At 32.7% G+C, this 24182-nt stretch overlaps 1 protein-coding gene across 26 annotated transcripts in view; it reads right to left on the reverse strand.

Annotated features, from left to right (window-relative positions):
* The window catches only part of DST (dystonin), a 592091-nt gene that overhangs the window by 17338 nt on the left and 550571 nt on the right, over positions 1-24182 (reverse strand). For all 26 annotated transcript variants that reach the window (XM_074237259.1, XM_074237251.1, XM_074237265.1 and 23 more), the window contains 11 exons: positions 22881-23051; positions 21554-21709; positions 21147-21353; positions 20107-20226; positions 16810-16979; positions 14421-14580; positions 10401-10595; positions 9733-9861; positions 3052-3195; positions 2038-2226; positions 937-1066 (listed from right to left, as the gene is read on the reverse strand). In XM_074237259.1, coding sequence (XP_074093360.1) covers positions 937-1066; positions 2038-2226; positions 3052-3195; positions 9733-9861; positions 10401-10595; positions 14421-14580; positions 16810-16979; positions 20107-20226; positions 21147-21353; positions 21554-21709; positions 22881-23051 — 1771 coding nt within the window. The remainder of the gene's footprint in view (positions 1-936; positions 1067-2037; positions 2227-3051; positions 3196-9732; positions 9862-10400; positions 10596-14420; positions 14581-16809; positions 16980-20106; positions 20227-21146; positions 21354-21553; positions 21710-22880; positions 23052-24182) is intronic.

The raw sequence follows: 24182 nt of genomic DNA on the forward strand, positions 1-24182 counted from the left end.
ATAAGTATGAATTATTATTATTTACCCATAGACTATTTTCATTAACACATCAAAATGGTCTACACCATGATGGTCAAATTATAGTAGGAAAGGTGAGTAGATCATATTATACCCATTTGACAAAGAAGAATCCATGTCTGGACTGTGGCGATAAAAAAGTGGATAGGTGTCATAATGAATGCAGTGTTGGATCTGTAGACAGGAAGACATCCTCCTGAGTTCTAATCTAACCTCAAACACTGACTAGAGATATGAATTTGCTTCAGTTCCTCATCTGTAAAAAGAACTGGAGAAGGAAATGACAAGCTACTCCAATATCTTTGTCAAAGAAAACCCCAAATAGTTGACATAAATGATTGAAAACTCTAAACAACAACAAATAAAAAGTATAAATTTTGTTTGTTTATTCTTATTTTTAAGGCTTGGTAGTTTTCTATAGGCATGATGGATTCCTGGAAAGGAAAAATAAAGAATTTGATGGAGGATTAATAATTAAATTTAGTAATTTGCTAAGGATTAATAAATATTAGCAAGTGGGAATACTTTAATCATGAAATAATCATTTTATGTCATGCTATCCAATATGCTTCATTATTGTAAAAATAATGAGCAAACTTCCATAATTCATAAAGAGTTAACTCTTTTTGTTTGCAGATCACAGTTACACATGGGGGGGTTTAATTATCTTTTGGAGAACCAGTGCCATAATTTCTAAGACCTGTGCTTTTTCATGAAAACTTTTTAGGATAGATTAGCTAACCCACTCATTTTTAAAATACTTAGCATCTACTACACAAGGCCTATCTAATGATTGTTAGTAATGCATGTAATAGAAAAGTAAATTTTCTTTGCTGACTGATCATCTTAGTTCATTAGAAAGCAGTCATTTTTAGGAGGAAAATATTTGTGATTGTTCCAAATTATGTCATTGCTTACTTCCTGCTCTCCCCTTATCTAGGACAGGAATATGTGATTGTAAAGGAGAGGGATCAGCCGCTCTTCGCTTGTAGGTCTTAGTAACCTTATCCACATCAGGTTGTTTTCTGGTCATTTCCTCCATGAAAGTCTGAAAAGAAAAGCACAACTCCTTTAAGAATATGCCAAAGTAAATAAACTTAAATATAGAAATGAATTAAAAATTAAAATACAAAACTAATTTTGATTATTGTATCACTGTTTCTGAGAAACAGTTTTTCTTTGAAAATATCTGATTTTTGTAACAAATAAATATTAGAGCCATTTGATTCTCCAAAAAAATTTAAAAAATAATACAAATCCAATATTTTTGTTTGGTTTTGGACCAGATCTGTTATTTAATTGACATAAAGTACTCTCTAGGAAGTAACTCCTTCCATTTCAAGTCAGCATCTGCTCTGCAATTTTTGACTTTAGATGGTTTTACTTACAACATTTTTTATTTTGCTAGGTATCATAATTAAAGTGACAAAAATGAATATTCCCAGTAATCTTATATTTTATTTCTCTGTCTTTGTTTTGGGGGAGGGGCAAAATGTATACACAGAGCTAAATGTATATATGTGTATGTATGTACATATGTGTTTGTGTGTATGTGCATGTGTTATGTCTATATAGGAGGAATATGGGAAGATCTTAGGGTACAGAGAGCTTTGAAGGGAGTTATATGGAAGATGAACATTCTAGAATAGGGGGATACCCTCAGTGCAAACAGAGCCTGGAAATAGAATATAATGTATGAGTAATAAGAAGTAGGCCAGTTGGAGAAGGATCTTAGAGAACATGATGGATAAAACAAAAACAATGAAGGCTTAGGTCAATCACATTAAGATTCTAAATAATGATCTCTACACAAGGACAGCTGATAACAGTGAGATTCTTCATAAAAATGAACTTAAATCATTAAGTTTGGTCCAAAAGCTTATAAAAAGTCCCAAAATCTAGTTGGGTGTTCATTTGCTTGGGAAAATAAATGTGAATAGTCATGTTTAATAGAAATTTCAACTAAGATACCCTCATTTCTTGCTCTTCCAAGATGTCTGAACATGTCTAAGATTTTACCTGGTGTTCTGCTATGAGAGTTTTCACCTCTTCAATCTCCTGAGGGAGGACTTCTTTGTCTTTCTCACTGAGTGTGGTCTCTGCCCATTGCAACCAAGCCAGCAAAGCTTCCAGCAATTCTTGTTTAGCAATAAGACCAGCCAGGGCACTGGCCAGTCTCTGTTGATGCTGTTTTGCCCATGCCAGGACCTGTAATGGAGGGAGAGATCTGCTTTCTGAAACTCTTTCAATTTGTAAAATAGCAATACCATCCCTGCTAATGTAATAGTAATTATATGCAAGAACATCTACTTTTCAAATGTACTGACTAGCTATTTTCTTGTGTTGTTTTATTATTCTACTCTCCTGTCATTCAAACTCACCTCACTGTAATTGCCTATGTCTGCCCACTGATTTAACACAAGGAATTTGAACCAACAAATCTTGAGAAGGTGGCAAGATAGAATGTATCATTCTTTTTAAATCCATTACAGGTACTAAGGAAAGACTAGAAGTTTAGGACTACAAAAACCTCTGTTTTCCTTTAGTTTCTAATTTAAGTTCAAGGTCTTCCTTAAAAGGTCTGAACAGTCACCACATCCCGACAGGCTTCACCTCAGATATAGAATATTTTACCTTTTTGTATATCTATAAACTCACTTAGGAAACATACCACAATTGGAATAGTTCTGAACTGCGAGTTTACTTAAACCCTGTTAATATGGGCCCAAAGGATGGAATGAAGTATAGGGTGCCAAACTTTTGCCTATAAATGTTCAGAGCCACAGGAATTCTACTTTAAACAAAATGAAATATAGAGTCTGATAATGGCTTACAATGTTTGCCCAGTCCAATTGTAGGTAGGTATCATTAACTCCAAAACACCTCTTTCCTCTTTTGACCTTCCCCAGACAAAATAAATTCTGTACAACCGTGTTATTTTCCCACAGTTTTCAACTGTATTTTAATTGGTGACTAGTCTCCAATTTATAATAGATTAACAAGCATTATGCTGATTATTGGTACCATACTGACCTCCTCAAACCTGGCTCTAATGATGGTAATCCAGTGCTTGATGGTGGTGATAGAATCAGGGTGGCAGATGGCCAGGACAGCTTCTCCCATACCTGTTGCTTTACTGAGTTCAGCTCTTTTTTCTTCCAGTTTCCTCATGAATTCCTGGAGTAGAAACAATTATTTCAATTAGTCATTGGCACTAGTTGAAAAGAAGTTGAGTAAAACCATCTTTTTCTTAGTTAATTGTATTGATTCCAGCAGGTTTAAAAAAAGACAGTGATTCATTTGGGGTTTAAATTGGTTTTACCCTGCCAGGGAAAAGAAATCAAATCACTTCTAATTATTTTTATATTTTTTTCATTTTTTTCAATTTATTTATTTATACATTACTAAACCAGTCTTACTGTAAAAGTAAGCATAATCCCCCTTCCCCACAAAGAAGAGAAACCTCATGAAATTTAAATAAAGTGAGAGAAAAAGAAAAAAATTGTACATGTCTGAAATCACATCTAATTTTAAAGAAAATGAATTTTTATCTTACAGTCTACAACAAAATTGAATTTAGGAATACTATCTGTGAAGAGGCTGCATTCCAATGTCACAAGTTTGTCAAAAGCACTGTTACCAGAGAGAGAAGTAAATAAAGAAAGAACCATAACCAATTCCCAGGATTTTAGAGAACTGAAATTGTAGCCACATTTTTTTAAAGAAAACAATATTAATCGGAGATAAAACCTGGGGGTCTTGAAGCAGACAAAGAAGAAATTAGAGAAAGTCTAAAAGAGTAAAATTAGGAGAGAGAAGGCATTCTAGACTCAGACCTGTGCTGTGAGAGGTCCAAAGTCAAGTCCTGTAAGATTGGAAACAAGTGACACAGGCTCCTCAGCCACAAGCAGTTCTTGGGGCAAGCCATTCTTAGCTGTGGGTATTCTTTCAGGTCCCATTCCCAAATCATGCTAAAAGGATGATCTCCAGTTTATCTTCAGAGTCAACCAATTGGGTCTAGAGTAGTTTTAGCTGCCCTTTCACACATTTCCACTAATTCTACTACTTCAACCATCCCAATCACCCTATCAAGCTTTAATAAGGTTATAGGGAATGTCTTTCCATTCTAATAACATTCATTGAGCACCAATCAATTCAAAAACCCCTCTAAGAGCTTTTTAGTTCATAACTAGGGATTAAAATTTGAATACTTTGCTGAGGTAATGGTGAAGAAACTTAAAATCAAAATCCAATAAGTAAAGATAAGGAATGTTGGGGGTCTTGAAGAGAGGAACTGTTATTGAATGTGGATAGGGCACAGAAAGAGAAAGATCAGCATAGATGACAAAACTGGATGAATTCCTAATTTTGATCTTGGTTCATATCCCTGTTTTCCTTCAAATGGACTAGGAAAAACAGAAACCATTATTTTTGTCATTTAACTACAGTCAGCTAATAGCTCAGATATATGAACTTTCCCTGGGCAGCTAGAAGCCCTCAACTCCAACACAATTAATATCTCTAATTTGACTTCTTTATCTCAGGTCTACTGATATAACAGTATAACAGAAAAATCAGTCTTGGGATCAGAAAGATCTGAATTTATATTGTTCAGGTCCTTTCAGTGCCTAGGTAACACTCGCAAGATACAACATCTGCTGAACTGTTCTGTTAGAAGGCACAGTTTTCTCTATGGGAGTTTTGTGCCTTGATAAAATTAAAGGTCCTGACCCACATCCACCCATTCCCTCCCAATAAAATAGAGCAAACAAAATAAAACTCAGAGGCAATGAGTCAACAAGAATTGATTAAACTCCTTTTATATTCCAGGCACTGTCTTAAGGCTAGGGTCAAAGAAGGGCAAAAACAGTCCCTTCTTTTAAGGGGGAAGGGAAGAAAAAGGAACAAGCCTTTATTAATCTACTATGCTAAATAGTGTACAAATATTATGCCATTTGATTGCACAACGATTTTGGGAGGTAAATGGTATTCCATAAAATTTGCAGTTAGGAAAACTGAGGCAGAGGTTATATGTACATGAGTCCATGGTCACTAAGCTAGTAACTGTCTGAGGCAGGATTTTAACTCAGGTCTTCCTTACTCAAAGCCCATTGCTTTATCCATTATGGTATCTAGCAGGCAGCTATGTGAAACAGTGGATAGAGCACTGGCCTTGGAGTCAGGAGGTCACAAACACTTGACTCTTACTAGCTGTGTGATCTTGGGTAAGCCACTAAACCCTAATTGCCTCACAACTAGGACCATCTCCAGTCATCCTGATTCATATCTAGCCACTGGACCTAGATGGCTCTGGAAGAGGAAAGTGAGGCTGGTGTAGCACAGAACCCCTCACTCAAATCCAATTCATGTGCTTGTCATGGCATCACCGCCCTGATGTCATGGTCTCCTTCAAAAATGAAGATCAAACATTATGATGATGATGATGATGATGATGCTATTTAGCAGCCTAGAAGCTCACATTTCTGATGGAACAGATATGAAATAAATGTAGTCAAAGTAGAAGGTGTGTGTGTGTGTGTGTGAGAGAGAGAGAGAGAGAGAGACAGAGACAGAGACAGAGAGACAGAGAGAGAGAGAGAGAGAGAGCACTGCAGCAGTTGGGAAAGGTAGGATTTGAGTGGAAGCTTTAAAGAACATCTCAAGAGATGAGAAGGGAGAACAAGGAGGACAAAGGGGATAGATAACCCCTGTGGAAGTAGGTTAGAATAGGTATAGCATGGTCAGTTTGGTGGGACCATAGAATGCAAGAAGGGAAATAATAAATAAGAAGCCTAAAAAGAAGGTTGGGGCTAAGTTCTGAAGAAAAGGCTTTAAATTCCAAAACACCAGTGTATATTTGATCCTAAAGGCTATAATGGGCCAGTAGAGTTTACCTAGTCAAACAGACAGATTTGAGCTTTAGTAAAATCACATAGAGCAACATAATGAAAGCACTGGCAAGTCTCTGAAACCATACAGAAAAAGTTTTGGATAGAGGCCATAAAACATCTACCATGGGAAGTCCAGTTAAGAAAAAAATCAGAAAGACTACCCACCAGAAGATTGGCTACAAGTGCTGAAATTTGGGGGATGGGGAGCAGTAACTCAGAAAGATGATCTATTAAGAAGAGTTGTGTAATCTTTGTCAGTGGTGGGAATCCCACATTAACAAAATCATGAGTCTTAAGTATTACAACTTACTTTCTCCTTTAATCATCATCTCATCAATATAACACTAACAAATAATTTGTGATTAAGAAAGTTATTGTGTTACTACAAAGAAATTTGCTACAAAATATAATGGGAAAAAATCAACAGTGTCACTTAACTTTACATAATTACATAAAAAGGATTAAATTTCACCTACTTAAAAATACTTTTTTGAGTTTGATATTCAAATTATTCTTTAAAGATATGACTTTTATTTCTTTTAACAGAAAGACTTTGAATACTTCTGAGAATGGTAATCTAGGCTAAACTGTCCTTTGAAGTTAAGAGCATCTGAATTGAGTTAGAACTTCAAAGGACTCTTTTAAAGTAACTCAGCATTCTCAGAACCACCATAGTAAGTCACAGAACTACTCTGCCCACTCAATACATGTTCTCCAGGACATCCTAGATCTGTTATTCACTAGACTCAATGTCTCTTGAGCTGCTTTGAGGTTTGGTGAAGAAAAAAAGAGACCCTTCTGGACAGTGCCCCTATGAATAGTTACAAAGTCATCTGAGGTTTACTGAGTCATTTACTGAGTCATCTGCTTTAATACAGGAAAAAAAAAACCAGACAACTACATGGATTCCTCTATCTACCTATCTACACACACACACACACACAAACACAAACAGTCAGCCCTCCCACCCCACCCTCCCAGCCTGCTTGATTCAAATGACATTCAAATTATGCCTCTTAAAAATTCACTGGACTTTAGAAGTTTGATTGCCTTATTTCACCAGATACCCCAGTTGAATTAATTTCTTTGCATCCTGTACATTTTTAGAGGCATAATTACTATGCTTCTCAAAACCAGTTCTGTTCTGTCTGATGGTGCTCAGCCTCCCAGTCACAACTGTTTTCCCCTTTAAAAGCATGAACCATTGGCCAATGTTGGAATTACAAGTCCTGGTAATTACTTCTACTTCCCATGATAAAGCTGAGGAAATAGAAAGCAATGGTTAAGACTTCAAAGTCTGTGCCTTCAATATGAGACTGGCTCCTTCTCATTGACCCTAGGAATATGACTAGAAACAGTCAGAATCACATGCTCCTTGAGTTCTTCCCTTTGGCAACATAAGTGGCACCTAAGAGAGACTGGTGCTGCTTCCTTGTACTTCATTGTGGGATACCAAAACATACTCACACTACATTAAGATAGCTTTCTAAAGTAAGATCTTAAGCATATTCTTTAACCTTCATGTTCAAAATATTGAATCTGTATGCTTTCCAATAATATTTGTTACATCTCTTTTATTATATTGAAGGTTCTGATATTTTAGCATCCCATTTCTTTCAGTGATATCATTTAAATTCTTAGCTACTTCATTGTCAACAATGCAATAATTACTTCATGGTTTAAGATTTAGAAGGAATGTCAACAATTGTGACAGAGTTAATGTGAGAAACCATTGTATTGATGATGTATTCTTCTATTAATAAAATTATTGATATGTTTCCTACAAACGTTCAAGGACAAGGTTGTGTTGAAAACTAAGATAATTACAAATACTGTCATCAGCAGTATATGTCATGTTTGCATTGAGAATTTCTTATTTATAGAGTCAAAAGCAAAAAGCCATCTATCAAAAGACATGTGGACATTCTCTTTAGGGGATTGGCACACTCCATTAATTTTGCTAAAAATATCAAAGCCTGAAAATCCACTGGCATTGTTTCTTTTAGGAGAAAAAATTACTTACCTATTGTGTCTAGTAATGCAATTATTTTGCTTGCTTTAATAAAGTAAAAAAATCAATCTTCACAATCCTATTTATAAAATAAAAATGTTCCAAACTCTAGGTTAAGAAAGGTCATGTTAAAGAGATATATAGGTCCACTAAATGAAAAAAACTGGGAAAGCTTTCAGAAAATAATGTTAATGAACTTAAAAGACTTTGTGAAGTATTTGCTGTTATGACATGAAAAGAAACTTCCAAGATAATTTAGTACAAAAGTTTAAATTGAAAACAACCTAATAGCAAAATACAACTCATGAACTTTTTTAGAAGTGGGGAGTTGGATTAATGGTAATTAAAGTGTTCCTGCCTACCAGATGCAAAGGCACTTTGTCACAAAGACAAAAATGAATTAGTCCCCTAATTTAAGCAGCTTTCATTTTGCAGGACAGATCAGAATAAAGGTAATTACACTGGGAAAGGAAGGATACAAGAAAAACTGTAGATATAGATACAGTATCATCAGGCCATTGACTTGATAATAGGGAATGAAGGAGAAGGAAAAGTCAAAAATACTTGGAAGATTATAAACATTAAAAAAATCAGAAATTTGGGTGGTACTATCAATAAAACAGGTTTTGAAGGATTAAAAGAATTCATTCTTTGTATGTTGAATTTGTAATGCACAGGAGAAACATCCAGCAGGGTTTAGAAGTATAAGAATGGAGATTATGGAAGAACCTTAAATAATGTAAATTGCTGGCAGAAATAAAGATTTTTGAAGACTGCTAAAACCATGAGAATGCCATAACCATAGTAGGGAATGTGGAGATTAAAAAAAAAGTGGCCCAAAGATAGATCTTTGAAGGACTCCCATGTACCTGTATCAGAAGAGCATGAGGATCTAGAAAGAAGATAGATAAGGAACAGTCAGAAAAATATAAGAAGGAATGTAAGAGTCATAGAACATCATAGAAAGCAAAAGAGGAAAAGTTATTGATAAGGAGGGGAGGGATCAATATTGCCAAACAATGCAGAATTTAAAGAGTCAAATAACAATCACCAGAACAACAAAATAAATAGCCACAGAATTTGCAGTATAATTATCAATGAACCTGAAGTGAGCAAATTTAAATAATAGCATTTGGGGAAAAGAAGTCAAACTGCAAGGGATTAATAAATAAAATGACTGAAGACATGTAGGCAATGAATAGAGACTATTATTTTTAGATGTTTGGTAATATAGAGGAGAAGAGAGGTTGAAAGGGAAACAGAATCTAGATAAAGATTTGTTTTTATTGTATTATGGAGAAGAAAGATCAACCATGTGTGGACTGTTATAGAAGCTACACAATTATAGACAAAGGCCCAAGAAAGTTTAAAAAAAAAAAAAAGAAAACTCGAGCTGCAAATGGAAAAGTGGACTTTTCAAAAGTGGACTTTTGGCTTCCCTGTCTTGCATGTGAATATTTTTGCATGCATAAAGATGAACACGTACATTTTGTTCTCTGGGGGTGAAAAAAGTATCCATATTTTTAACTTTCACTGCAAAATCAAAAGTAGAGGGGTGGCTAGGTGGCGCAGTGGATAGAGCACTGGCCTTGGAGTCAGGAGTACCTGAGTTCAAATCCAGCCTCAGACACTTAATAATTACCTAGCCATGCGGCCTTGGGCAAGCCACTTAACCCCATTGCCTTGAAAAATATTAAAAAAAAAAACAAAAGTAGTGTGGAAATTGTTATTTCAAAATACTCATTTATTACTTCTTTCTACAACACTTTATTTAATCAGTTAAATTTTACTTAGCATCAATGCCTCACTCACTTTATGCTGATCAATGAGGTTACGGAGTGCATCTTCATCATCTGGGAGCAGGCCATGGAATCGAAGTGTCTGCTCAGCTTCAGCCAACCATTCTAGTAGGACATGCACCACAGAGTGAAATTCTTCTGCCTAACATTTCACATGTGGGAAAAAAATAAAATGAAAAATATGACTCATGAAGGGATATCTGACAGGAATATTGTACAATTAGAATTTTCAATTGAAAAACAACTTTAGCTTTAGACTGATTAATTATATGCACTAACTTTGCATTTTAAAAGTCAGCGATCTATGGTGTGGTATTTCTATAACTGTAAAGATATCAAATGTATCTTTGCAGATGCAGTTTTCAGGAAGACTAAAAGTTTACTCCTGTTTTCAACACTTGATTTATAGTTGATAAGAAACTCGACTTACTATGTCATCTATTCAAGTAGAATAATTATACAATAGGCCTTTGAGCTAAGATCAGATAGTTTGATTTTAGAAGTATCATTAGTTCCTTGAGCAAAAAAAAATTATGTAATGATGCTATTGGAATTTTGTAAATTACTAATCCTTTCTTCATTCTAATTCCTCTTTTAAAAATTCCCATGCAACATCCATCTCTAACATAATAAAATTTTCTGGCATTCTATTTGAGATAATAATAAAAAAAACATGTTTACCCGACGCAAGGCTTCTTCTAATCGTGTCTGTTTTGAAACTGATAATGCACAAACAGTCTCCCACCGAGTACTTAATTCCTGCATTTGGACTTTAACCCAAGAGGAGTCATCACGGCTGCCTTCAATGAGTTCCCGAGCTGACCGTTTCAGAGCCTGCACGCTGCTTGTCCTTTTCCCCAGCTCCTTCTGGAAGACCTAAAACCACCAGAGTTTCATAAATAAATCTTCACAATCAATCCTTTCCAAAAGGCACCATGTTCTGATAGTGAATTTTCGCAGAAGACCTCCTCGATGAACATACATCATTTTCAATCCTCTCTTCACAATCTCCTCATAGGAGAGGGAAACTCTCCCTTCTCACCTCTGCTTCTTAGAATCCCTGGCTTCCTTCCAGACTCCATTCATGGGACTTCTTGTATAAGAGGTCTTTCTTTCCCCATCCCTCTGGCTGCTGCCTCTCTAAGACTACCCTCCATCAACTTTGTAAGCATTTTCTAAAGTCATTTCTATCCATATTATCTCCTCTCCAATAGAATAGAAACTCCTTAAAAGTAGAAGACGTTTTTTAATCCTAAGAAGCAGCACAAAATAAGTACTTAATAAAGGGGTTTTTTTTAATTGTTTGACTGGTTATTTTACAAACAGGTAAAATGAATTTTGTTCAATAGCTGTCACTGCTTCAAATAAGTAAATTTAACAAATACATGTGTATATGTTTATGTAGGAGCATGAATATATATATATATATAAATACATATGCATACACATGTGTAGATAAGCTAAAATTTCTTTCAAAGAAAGTTAATGATTAAAGGCATCATTAGGAAAGAATACTCAGTCTGCATTCAAATCCAACCTCTGATCCTTACTAGCTGTGTGACTCTGCAAGTCACTTAACCTCTGTTTCAGTTTTTTTCTTCTGTAAAATGGGAATAATAATAGAACCTACCTTCCAGGGAGATGAGAATAAGGTGAGATAATATCTATAAAGCTCTTTGCAGACCTTGGCTATGTAAATATTATCATCATCATCATCATCATTTTCACTAGCAATCTTGTGATTGTGGGAATGGATAGAAACTTAATTTCTGGATCTCAAGCTGAATTCGTTAATTTAAGGGTGGTTTTTTTTAAAAAAAGAATTCTACTGGTCCTGATTTATATTAAAGAGTATGTCCAGGCAAGACTATGGGAGAATCTTAAAGTTCTCATAGAATTTTTATTAGAAATTAGAAAGTATCTAATGTATTGGCTTTACACATTTCTAATTTTTTTTTGCAACAGATTTTAATTTTCAAATATGGCAGTTTACATTCTTTTCTTGCCATATTTCAGAGGCTACAACAAAATTTTCATTTTGCTCAACACTTAGGCTGAGGTTGTAGTTTACTTTAGAATTGTTTAAACAGCAAATTATCTTTAAAATATGAACTATTATTATAAAATATAATTTTAATTAACATATTTTCATTTATCTTTATTGAGACAGTATTTATTTTAGAAACACTTATTAAATCATTTCCTACCAAAATCTTTGCCTAGACATACAACTGCATAATAACTAGTATATCTTGGGTAGTCAGTAAATACTTGTAGACATGGCATAGGAAGGATTTAACATAGAATAGGAACAACTTTTTTGGTGAATATAGAGTAAGTAATGGTGTGGAAACAGATCATAGAATTTTTCAGGCACAGACTAAAATTTCATATACAAAACTAGATATATCAATTAATCAATATAGAATATTCTATGAAGATACAGATTATTTTTTAAAAAATCAGAAATTTGTGTGATCTCCAATCTGTTATATATCTGCATAAATTTGGTTCTTGATATACTATTATACATAATTATTAATTTAATTATAAATAATTATAAAATCACTCAAAAAAATCATTCATCTCAGCTTAACTAGTTTGACTAACTTAACTGACCATTCTAATGGTAGATATGGTTATGAAGTGTACAACCTCTGTTACAAACACAATCCTTGAATAATTCAATTGCCATTTCCATATGAGAATTTCCAAATTATTAGTGTGCTAACTTTTTGCCTTGATAACATACTACTAGTTCTCTTTTCCTGATCTTGAAAATAGATACCTAAAAACTGGATAGATTGGTAAATATTTTGGCAATGAGAAAAACTATAGGTAAAAGCACATAGAAAAGTGTTCTTAATAACTAAATGCAACAAATATTTACTTAGGGTCTATTATGGGTTGAAATGAATGGAACTAATATAGATTATAATCTTGAAAATTACTGTAGTCCTGATATATATGGTTTATCTGGCATGTTCTTTATTCAAAGGGGAAAAAAAAGAACTATCCCTTACTTATTGTTTCTGATGATGATCCATAAGGGACAAAGCATGACAGAATTAACTATAATGAAATATAGAACAAGCATTTTTGCTTATACGAATAAGCACTGAATTTTTAGACATATAAAATGAAACTCAAAAAGTCTTATCTTAAATGGGCCTATCCACAGGAAACTAAAACCAATCCATTTTGATACCACCATTTTTGGATACCATCATTTATAATATCTCATTTGGCCATTACTTATAGGTAAATGAATATTCAATACCAAAAGTTTTATACAAATTGAATGCACTGAAAATAACTCCTAAATGGAAGAATATTTTTTTTAGGTTTTTTGTAAGGCAAACGGGGTTAAATGGCTTGCCCAAGGCCACACAGCTAGGTAATTATTAAGTGTCTGATGCCGGATTTGAACCCAGGTACTCCTGACTCCAGGGCCAGTGCTCTATCCACTGTGTCACCTAGCCACCCCTATTCATTTGTATTTTTAAACAGCTTCCCAAAGGTTATTCTTTACAAATTCCAATACTTTTATTGTGCAAGTCACTCAGTCTTAATGCATAATTTAATATGCCAATTTAAATAACTAGCTCTCTATTTCATGATAAAATTATTTAAAAGCACAACCCAAATAATCTTTGGGGAAAATCCAGATCAATATTAAGACCAAACCACTTTGCTCATGTGATCTACTGGTCTGCTGTACACTGTCATGAATGATTACATTGTTCTGACTAGCTTAGGAACAGATAATGTTAAAGAGTCAAAATCTTCAGTAAGACAAAACATGTCCCATGTATTATTTCCCCCCCTCTTTTCAAAGTCCATAAGTAAAGAAAACTAAATTTCTGATTTTATATTAGGCATATCCTTTTTTAAATAATTGGTTACTATATATACCTCAATAATAAAAATAAAATGGTTTGTGTGACTGGTTCACAATTTAATTGATAGGGATTGGATGGTCATTTAATTGGTATAAGTAACTTCCAGATGAGGAAATTTTTTTGCACTAATGTAAGTTGTCACTTCTGCTACAACTTCCAATATTAGAAAACTGTCTGGAGCACTTTAAGACATGTCTTAGGAGCAGAACTTCAACTCAGGTCTTTCCTGGTTCTTAGGCCAGCTCTTTAACCACTATGCCTTAAAGGTTAAAAGATAATTATGATAGATGCTTTTTAAAAAATAAGGTAGCATGCTGAACTTCTTTTCACCACACCTCCATGAATTTTCAAAATATGAACTAGTGATTCCAAGAGAAATAGCATTAGAGTCTATTGATTAAATTATACTGTATAGAGTTTTAAAAGCAATCTAAATTTCCTTGATTACTTAATTCTTATGGTTTAAAATATATCAAATAGGTTCAGTGATTTTTAGTATCATATTTTTAAATTGTATCACAATTTTCCTATAGATTTAGTGATTCTATCCTAAATGTAAGCAAATTTCTTGCACTAATACCCAAGAATCAATATGATCATTATAATAATATCAACTCACATTTAGATAGCACTTGAAGGCTTATTAAATTGTTTTCTTCACGGACACCTAACAAGACTATTTACTAAAAAATGTCATGATAGGGCTAACTTTTTTTTCTCTTTCTTCTCCTACCAGAATAAGTAAACAAGTAACATAGAAGGGTACACTAAGAAGGCAGTATGATGTATTTATTAATACCTTGTGATTATCTATCAAATTCATCACTAAATCCATGTCTCCATGAACTGGCTGATCTTCTGCCAATTGAGGTTCAACTCTGTACAACCAATCAATGAGAGCCTGCAGGGCGTCTGTGAACTGTCCAGAAAATAGCAGAGCTTCTTCCAATTTGTTTTGTCTGAGAAAATGCCAAGAGAAAACAATCATATTTATTTTTTTTTAAAAAGCAGTAAGAGACATCTAAACTAACTTCTTAGGAAACTTTAATCATCACCAAGAGGGAAAAAAAAATCCTGGAATGAGTTATGATATAAATAAAGAACATTTGAGTATCAAAATTTGCAATGTAATTAGTTTTTCTTTGTGTCTTTCCAATATTGCCTTCTTTGCCTTAAAAATATCAAGACAAATCACTACATTAACACTTGTCAATAAAAAATTTCACATGCAAAAACAAACTTTTTTTAGCTTCAATTAACTCAAGCCTTCCCAGAAACTTGCATTTTTCTTCAAAATAGTGAACGCTCTTACCATGAAGTTTACCAGAATAGGGGTTACCAGGTAGGGTTTTTTTTTTTAAATAATAGATTTGGGTGGGGAGAGGAAAAAAACTTGGGTAAGAAATGGAAGAAATAGTAAAGTGAATTTTCTCTTGGTCATCATTATACATAAGCCCATGCATACCCTCTAATGGAGCAACAGTAGCTTCTTTCCCTGCTACTCTAAAAACCTTCATTTTTTCAAACCTTAGGATGTTCATCCCTACTTTTGGCATTGGACAAGAAAATACTTCTCTCACCTTTCCAAATGTTGCCTACACACCCTGGGGAAAAAAATGCTACTAAAAAAAGAAGGTAGTTGATCCCATACAACCTTTTCCTCAGAAGCCCTCCCAGTCTCCATTACACAACTTTTAAAATGTAAGATTCTTCACCAATGAAGGAAAATTCCAGTTTTTCTGAGCTTATTTTTCATGAATTCAGAAAGCCTCCTCTTAACATGTCCTTGGGGAATGCATGACAAGAAAAAAAATTATGGGATTGGGGTATAGACATATACGTTCATGAACAGCCATCCCAAAGTAAAGTGATTTTAGCAGTAGTTTTATATTGTGCAAAATGTCCTGGTATTTGCTTTGCAGATATTTTCCATATACTTATTAAAAAGGCAAGCTCTTTGAGGACAAGGGAAGTTTCGTTTTTGCCTTGGCCCTATTGTAGTCTACTATGTAGATGTTTGGCACCTAGTAGACAGGTGCCTAATAAATGCTTTTGGATTTATTGATGTGGAAAATTTTTTTATGATGGTAGCCTGGGGACACAAAGACAAATATTAAATAGTTCCTGCCTTCAGGAAACTTACCTTCTGGAAAAGCAATATGAATATACGTAAGTATATATAAGCTATTTACAATATAAATACCATATCATTTTGCATAATCTAAAACTATTACTGAAATTACTTTCCTTCATTATGATTGCTAAATTATTTTTCAATTATTAATACAATGCCTAGAATGTATTGACCCCTACATAGTAAGTGCTCAATAAAAGTTTATTGAGACGAACGCCTTATTTAATTCTAAGGAGATATCAGTGCTTAAAATAATGTAATCAATTCATAATCTGCTTATTATTAAAGATCACCTTTTGTAATACAAGATAAATTTTATGTTATTCTAACAATAGGGTTAGATAAACTTCTAAAATTTCTATATCAAGTGAATACATACAGAAAACAAAATTTAAGCCAAATACAAAGAACAATGTTGTTGGTACTATATATATATAGGTATTATATATTGAAATTAAAGTAATCATCACCAAAAAATTCATAAAATATAAAAGTAAGAAGCAATATGTAGGATCTGTAGTAAAAAGGGGCTTTGCTTAAATATTTTTTGGGGAAATTAACTAGTGAATGTTGGTTTAGATGTTTACTGAGAAGTATTAAATGTGTCAAAAGATTATTTTTTCTATAATATATTTTTTAAATATTTTGAAGAATTAGATAGGATACCTGTAAAACACATTGGAAATTTTAAAGTGCTGCACGAATTTTAGTTATTATTATTATTACTATTACAGCTTTCTGCCTTTTTATTAAAGCCTTAAGCTTACTGTGTGTTGCCATCTAGTCTTGACACTATGCCCTAAGAATCATAAGACCCTGCAATCCAGCCTATAACTGACCTCTCCTAAGTGTATTGACTCTTTCTATTAAAATGCAAGCTCTTGCCTGGAAGGAACTGTATCCCTAGGGCTTAACACAGTATTTGGCATTGTGGTGAGCTCTTAAATAGTTTAACTCTTACTTTTCTAGTTCATTCAATCATTTAATTTAAATAGCTCAATTTCCTATATTTTTAAAAAAAGTTTTAAAAACTATTTTAAGGAGTTCATTTTACCTTTCCACAGATTTCCCACATATAGTGTCCCATTTATCTCTGAGCTCACTTAACATATCATCTAGTTTCAAATTATCATCAGTCAAGGAAGTTTTCTCTTTCAGAGACCGTCCAGTTCTGTTTGTGGTGTCATAGACAGAGTGTTTTGCTCCAAGTGCTTTCTGGAACTCCTGCAAATTTGAAATGAAAAAATTATATGATGAATAAAGGCATAAGAGAAATGCATTAGGGAAATCTTAATCACAATATATGATTAATGAGCACAGAAGATAATGAAGAATGCCATTTTTAAACAATGCCACACCAGGAGCACTGAGTATCCATATATATATATTTTAAGTTCATTTAAAAGCAAAGACTTTTTAAGTGTCTATAATCTTTAAAGAATTTATGAAAACAGGAATCGATTCAAAATATAAAAATTTAATGCTATATAGCATAATATGAAATTGAATTTCTGACTTTCAATTTTTGAAAATTTCAATGGATTTGGAATATAATTATTAATGCTCTTGGTTTCTGATTCCTTAGGAGGTATTTAAACAGATATGATATGCACACTTCACATCTCAACAAATTTTTCCTCAAAACTTCAGATTCCTATTATTGATTCTGTGTATTCATTATCATGGTGGTTCATCAAAGCCAAGATTAAGGACATAATATATAGGACTATGGAATAGTGGTAGTAAGGAATAGGGGACTGGATAGGAAAAGATATATAGTAGCATAAGTAATTTGGCATTTCCTTTTTGTGGGTGTATGTCTAATAAGTAAGTTATAAGGCATTTGTGCTCCAAAAAACAATATTTACTGATTACATTAAATAATTTAGGAAAGCCATAGAGTACTAGTGGTATGTAGTTGAAGGAGTTAAGGTTAAGAAATGTAAGAAAGAGTTAACTTACTCTTAGAAAAATACAAAACAATTCTAGGGATATAATGCCATGAATATAAACGTTTATATCACATTAGCCAGACACCATAGGCATAAAGCATGGTGCCAATTATATCTTAAGCACTATTATCCATACAAAATCTAATAATAATAAGCTATTATTATTTTCATGATTTGCCCATACTGAGGAAATGTCCCTTGTAGTTATAACCATTTATCATTCAAAATACTATCTGTTATAAGTGGGACCACTGCCTAAAAAAATGAATTACAATTGCAAGAACTTGGCTGTACCTCAAGTGATGCTACAGCTGGATGACCTTAATAAGACCTTTCACAAAAAAGCTACATTATCATATTACATGGCTCTTCTGAAAAATATGATTCTAAAAAATGCTGTGTAGAGTCAAAGAGAGAGAACACAAAGTCCATTGTACTATGCAGTTATATAGCTTGGTTATTCTGCTTGTTTTAGACATAATTTTCTAGTGAAAAGTTTTAAAGAGAAAGAAACAAATTCATTTTATTGATAAATAAATGAGGGAAGAAACACAAGGTAGTTGAGAACAATCACTATTGTTACAAATAATTTTCTAAATTCCAAACTAGATGCTAGCAGTAGTTGAAGCTGCCAAACTTGGGAAACTTCACTACTGCACCTATTTAATATGTCCTGTCTACCATTTAGCATCTTTTTTAAAAGACTGACCAATAACCACCTCATAAATATTGCTTAGGTTTGTTTCCTATGCTACTTTCCTATTTGTTCACTGCTAAAGCCAATCCAACTAAATCTGACTGACCACTAAATGTTAAATAATAAAACATGTAGAGACTTTCATATTGGTACTATTTTAATATGCCTACCATAGAAAAAGTCAATCTATTTTGCCATTTCCACTTACTACAGAGGGATATTTAATTGGTGGAATAACTGACTCAAAGACTAAGTATCTCTAGAGCACCATCACCTCAAGGGTGGCATTATAGAGCACTTTCTATTGATTTTATCACTTTGATATAAGGAAGAAATTGGTTGCCTTTGGAAGGAGGCTAAGAGAAAGGAACAATTAACCTACTGTCATCATATAAAAATTTTAATAAATGATCAAAATGATATGAAACTATCACCGTTATTGTGCCTCAGATACAAGATGCTAAGTATGGAAGGAAATGGTAAAAAACAGAGATTAATAAACTTTTTGAATTTATCTTCAGTGTTAATATAATATTAAGCTTGAAAACTCTATCTTCACTGTAGCAAATATCTATTTAATTCAGAGGCACCATACAATGACCAAATTCAGGAATATCAAGTCCAAAAACAAGAAGAATCAATGCAACCTTCTGTGACAATTTTTTTACATGATTCATGAGACAAAATTTAACTTTTCTCTGAGATAATTTTAATTTAAAAGGCATTAAACTAATTTTAAAAAGTGAAATTGGAGCATATTTATCTTTAAATTTTTTGTAATTTTCTTTAAAAATTCTGTCTGTAGTCAGTTAATAATATATCTTCAACTCCAAAAACTCTCTCAACCCTGTTCAATCTGGTTTTTGACTTCAACACTGAAATGAAAACATTTTTTTCTAAGACTGCTCCTTATTTCTTTTTTTTGTTGATTTTTGTAAGGTAAGGGGTTAAGGGACTTTCCCAGAGTCACCCAGCTAGGTAAATATCCACTATACCAGCTACCTGCCCCTGCTTATATTTTAATCATTAAATTCAATGCCTTATTCTCAGGTCTCATCCTTCTTGATATCTGTGTAGCCTTTAATATTGTTGCCCATTCTCTCCTCCTTCACTACTATCTTCACCCTGAATTTTCATTCTAGTTACTCTATTAGTGTGATTGACTATTCCTCCTTAGTCTCCTCTCCGCTTATCATTCAAATCTCAATAATTTGTAATTATCTATATTTAATTTGCAAACCATAATTCTAAATAATTAAGAGTGACTAATTAAAAACATAATGGTTTAACCACCACCAATGTTTCTAAGTATTTTTTCTAGATAATTATATTTTCTAACATAGAGAACTTGGATATGTTTGTATGTTGAATTTTCTTTCCATAACAATTAATTTCAGAAATTCTAATTAATATGCTATCTTAAAAATGTTACTGTGTAGAGAGAATATTATTGCGATTTGAACAATCTGGGAGACAGATTTTATTTTAGACATATGGAATTTAAAGAACTTCAGCAATCATCTAGTCCAGATATCTAGTTTGAAATCTGACACTAGTTTACATTGTTACTAGTACATCTGCTACTAGTTTACATTGAACAGTTCTTTTCTCTAGTGATTTAGTCAAAATGTGATGAGTTGAGGTTGGAAAATGACATCACAATACAATAAAGTAGCTTTCTTTTATTCAACTTTGGACTCACTTTATGCTGTGTAAGTTGGGTCTTTATTTTATCTGGATCATTGGCAATTTCAAGTTCTGAATCCAAAGATTTTTCTGATTCTTCTAGCCACTCCATGAGTTTGCTCCATGCTTCATGGAACTACCAAAAGAGAACAACATTATAGTTATATTAATTTACACTGAGTTAAAAATAACTGAAAGTAAATATGTGTATGATTCACCATCTTTACACACAGACATAAATCAATACTAAGGAAGGGTTTATATTTGTGAATGATTTAAATTAAATTTAGCACATTGTCTGAGAGAAAGTGTGCAAAAATGGCCAAGAATGTCATAACTTAAACACATAAACTTGAAAAAAATTTGAGAAAACCGAAAGGAGTTATGAAAATGCTTGAAGACAATAATGAGACCTGTTGCTGTGTGTTTTAGCCAAATAACTAGATGAGTATTTGAGGGAATTTTTCCCCCATGCTTTTTTATCCTGAAAAGGTTTGGTATGCTTTAGAAAATTGGGAATTTTTTAATACTAAATTGGAAATATAGATTTAATGAAGAGCTATAGATAAGACTTCCAATACAATTCAGAGAAGGAAAGTTTTACAAAGGATCATTAGATTTATAAAGTAGTCCTCAATGGATTTTGTTTGAAAAATGTCTGTCTTTTTGGGGAATTTCATCTTTGTAACTTGAACAAAAGGTAGCCACATAAATAATATGTTAAGTAGGTCAGGAGCACAGAGAATAAGGGGGGAAAATTGGCAATCAAAAACAAATAAAAGTCTGCTTTGGCATTAGAGATGATGATAAGACCCTTGTGGAGATAAACTATAATATATCCTTTTCAGATTATTCTGTATAGTTAAAAACCAAAACAAGGGCAGAAAGTAGAGATGTCAATACCCAATTCCCTTTAATTAAAAAAAAAAGCTTCCTTGACTAACAGTAATAGTTTGTTATTTCTATTTTAACCTGCAATAAGAGCTGAATGATTTTTTTAACAATTGGGTATGAAGTATTGCTAAATTTACAGTTTTACACAAGCTACTGAATTACCTGCTTTGCTCTCTTTCGTGCATCATCCAGAGCTCGTCCTCTTTCCACTAATCGCTGGACAACTTTTTCCCATCTACTCTGTACACTAATCAGGAGATTTTTAATAATGACAACATCTTGTTTTTGGCTAAAATATTTCAGATGAGTTCCATTTTTGTCCAGCTCTATGATCTGATCACGATGAGAATTTACTTCATTGGCAAAAACCTTTCCAGAGAAAAGCATCAAATATAAATCAGTACAAGTACAAAAACTATACCAATATCCATTTTATGGTATATACCATTTATATGGAATATAAAAGAAAGAAAACTTCCTAAAAATCTAAAATACATATTTCTAGCAATAAAACTTTCCAATATCTTGAAAAGAAGGAATGGAAATGCTGTGTCTAATTCACTACATACCTTGTGTTCATCAATTTGAAACAAGATAGTGTCTAAGATAAGACTTGGCCGGGAAGCTATATTCAGTGTTTGTTCAGCCTGGGTAAGCCAGTTGATAAAGTCCTGAAGAGAATTATGGAACTCCATGGCCAAATTAAGGGCATCCTCTAGCTTTGCCTGGAAAAAAAAAAAAGATTATTTATTACTTGATGTTATTCCAGAAGTTCTTCTGCCCCCCCCAGTTAGCTATTCTTTGACAGTCTTCCTCTGTCTTCCTTCTTTATCAGTGAATGATTCCCATTCATTCTTTTTTAAATTAAATAAGCCCATCGTGAAAATATCAGAAAACATTTGAGCATCATATACAAGGCTATTTGACAGCTAGATTATTAAAAATAGCAAGTTTATAGTGATATTGTCGATATAAAGAGCTAAAAAGTATAAAATATAAAAATATTCAACATTTCTGCTCACTTAAATGACAGATTATATATAGTATCCTATGGTTTAAACATTTTCTTATCATAAAGCAGCAAAATCAACAGTTCTTATTCACTGCAACACTTACAAATTTTAACAAAAAAGAAAAATGTATTCATAATTTAATATGAATTTTATATCTCCTTACTTCTTTTCTTGACATTTTGGTTCTTAACTTTTATGCAGATTATTCAATATTTTCTTAAACTTCTATACAATTCTGACTAAGTCCAAATCCTCAAAAAGCTTTGTTTGGCATCACCCTTACTACCACTACTACTTCTAGACCACCAAGTCTCACCACTTGCCCTGCTGCTACACTCACTCAATGCCAGGGCATTTCCATCTAAACAGCATTGCTACTGCATCCAAAAGAGCCCTGACCTAGAAGTTGCTCTCTTAGAGACTATCAATATTTTCTATTTTCCCCTACAAGTGAACTCTCATTTTTGTAATGCCTTCCATAATTAGAATACAAGTACCTTAACATAAAGGACTGTCAAATTTTTCCTATTTGTTTCTCTGGACTTAGCATAGTGCTTATATACTCAAAGTGTTTAATAAATTCTTTTTCATTCGTTCATTCAAATAAGCTCATAATTCTATAATTAAAAGCAGCTAATGGCAACATGTGAATATAAGTGCAAACATCATTGTTCTTTTTTAATTATTATTTTCTTATGTGTGGATAGAATTTTATTCTAATAATCCTTTAGAAATCATGTTTGATTTTTTCCCAATATGCTTATAAGTTTGGAACATTAAAAATCTCAGGTCCCAAGATATATCTGCATAGAAAATAATTCATATCCAGGAAAGATAAGTGATTTTAAAAAGTATCATCTTTTGTTTTAACTAATGTACATACTTTTCTTTCACTGAGTTTGACTTCTATAGATTCCCATTTTTCTTTCAAGTTATTTATGTCATGATCAACATTTGTATCTGCAGAATCTGGGCATCTTGCAAGCATCTGCTGGCCCTTTTGCATGAGGCACTTATATGTTTCTTCTTTAACTTCAAAGGCAGCACAGAGTTCCTAAATTAAGATATCAAAAATAGTATTATAAAGAAGTAAATTCAAGATTTTATTTTTTCCCAGGTCATCAATCCAGAGCTCTGAATTACAAAAACTCTATGTAGAATATCATTCATATCCAGATGTGCACCATTCCATAAGTTCTTAAGAATAGAAAATCTTAAGTACAATTTAATAGATAATATGTTCCATTTCTAATTTATATTTGTGACATTTATGTTTTTATTGAGCATTAGAAGATCAGCTTAAGTAGCCACTTACAAATCAGATTTGTTCATTTGTGTGTTTGCTTTTTAACTTGATCTGAAATTTCATTTGCATGGAAACTCTTGATTTAAACATGCTTTCCACCAATATAAAATAGTTTTTTACAGTTAAAAATAATTAGAAAAAACAAATTCTTCCAATAAATAAATAGATAGTTGGGTACCACAAGAAGGATAAAATGACTCTATGATGCAAATCAAGGATAACAAATTGCTTTTAAAAGGGACTCAGTAATTAAATGAGGTCCATAAAGGTTAAATGACTTTCTTTTAGGTAATAAATAGCAGAGTCAATATTTGAACCCAAAGTCTGGCACCAAATACAGAGCTTTTCCCATGTCAGCAAACTGTCTTCTGATAGTTATGTAACAGAAATGTCAGCAAATCCACAATCATTTCATCTCTAATTTATTAGAAATCAACATCTTAGCAAAAACAACAACAAACAACTAAACAAATCCGTTGACAAATATCATGTCATAATTTTTCTCATAACATGGAAATATGGAAGGTGCACAGATGTCAAGCTCTATATATATTATTACACAAAGAGATCTCCTGATGGTTTTTCACATGAGGCTAAGTATAAGACCCAAAGGCAATTAGCAAAAAAAAAAAAAAAAAAGATGATTTATTTCATTTCTCATTTAAACAATTAGGAATATGTTTTTCAAGAAACTATAACAAATTACTTGATATCACTAAATGAGTGCCATTGCTTTTTTTCACCCATGATATAATATGGTATTAGTCATACAATGATAGCATTTTTATATAATTTTTGAAAAATTGGACTAAAATCTAAAAAACTCAATTTCTTAGTTTCTAAAGGTCATACTCATTGATGAACTATCATTTTTACATA

Source organism: Macrotis lagotis, chromosome 5, assembly GCF_037893015.1.
Source record: "Macrotis lagotis isolate mMagLag1 chromosome 5, bilby.v1.9.chrom.fasta, whole genome shotgun sequence".
NCBI lineage: Eukaryota > Metazoa > Chordata > Mammalia > Peramelemorphia > Peramelidae > Macrotis > Macrotis lagotis.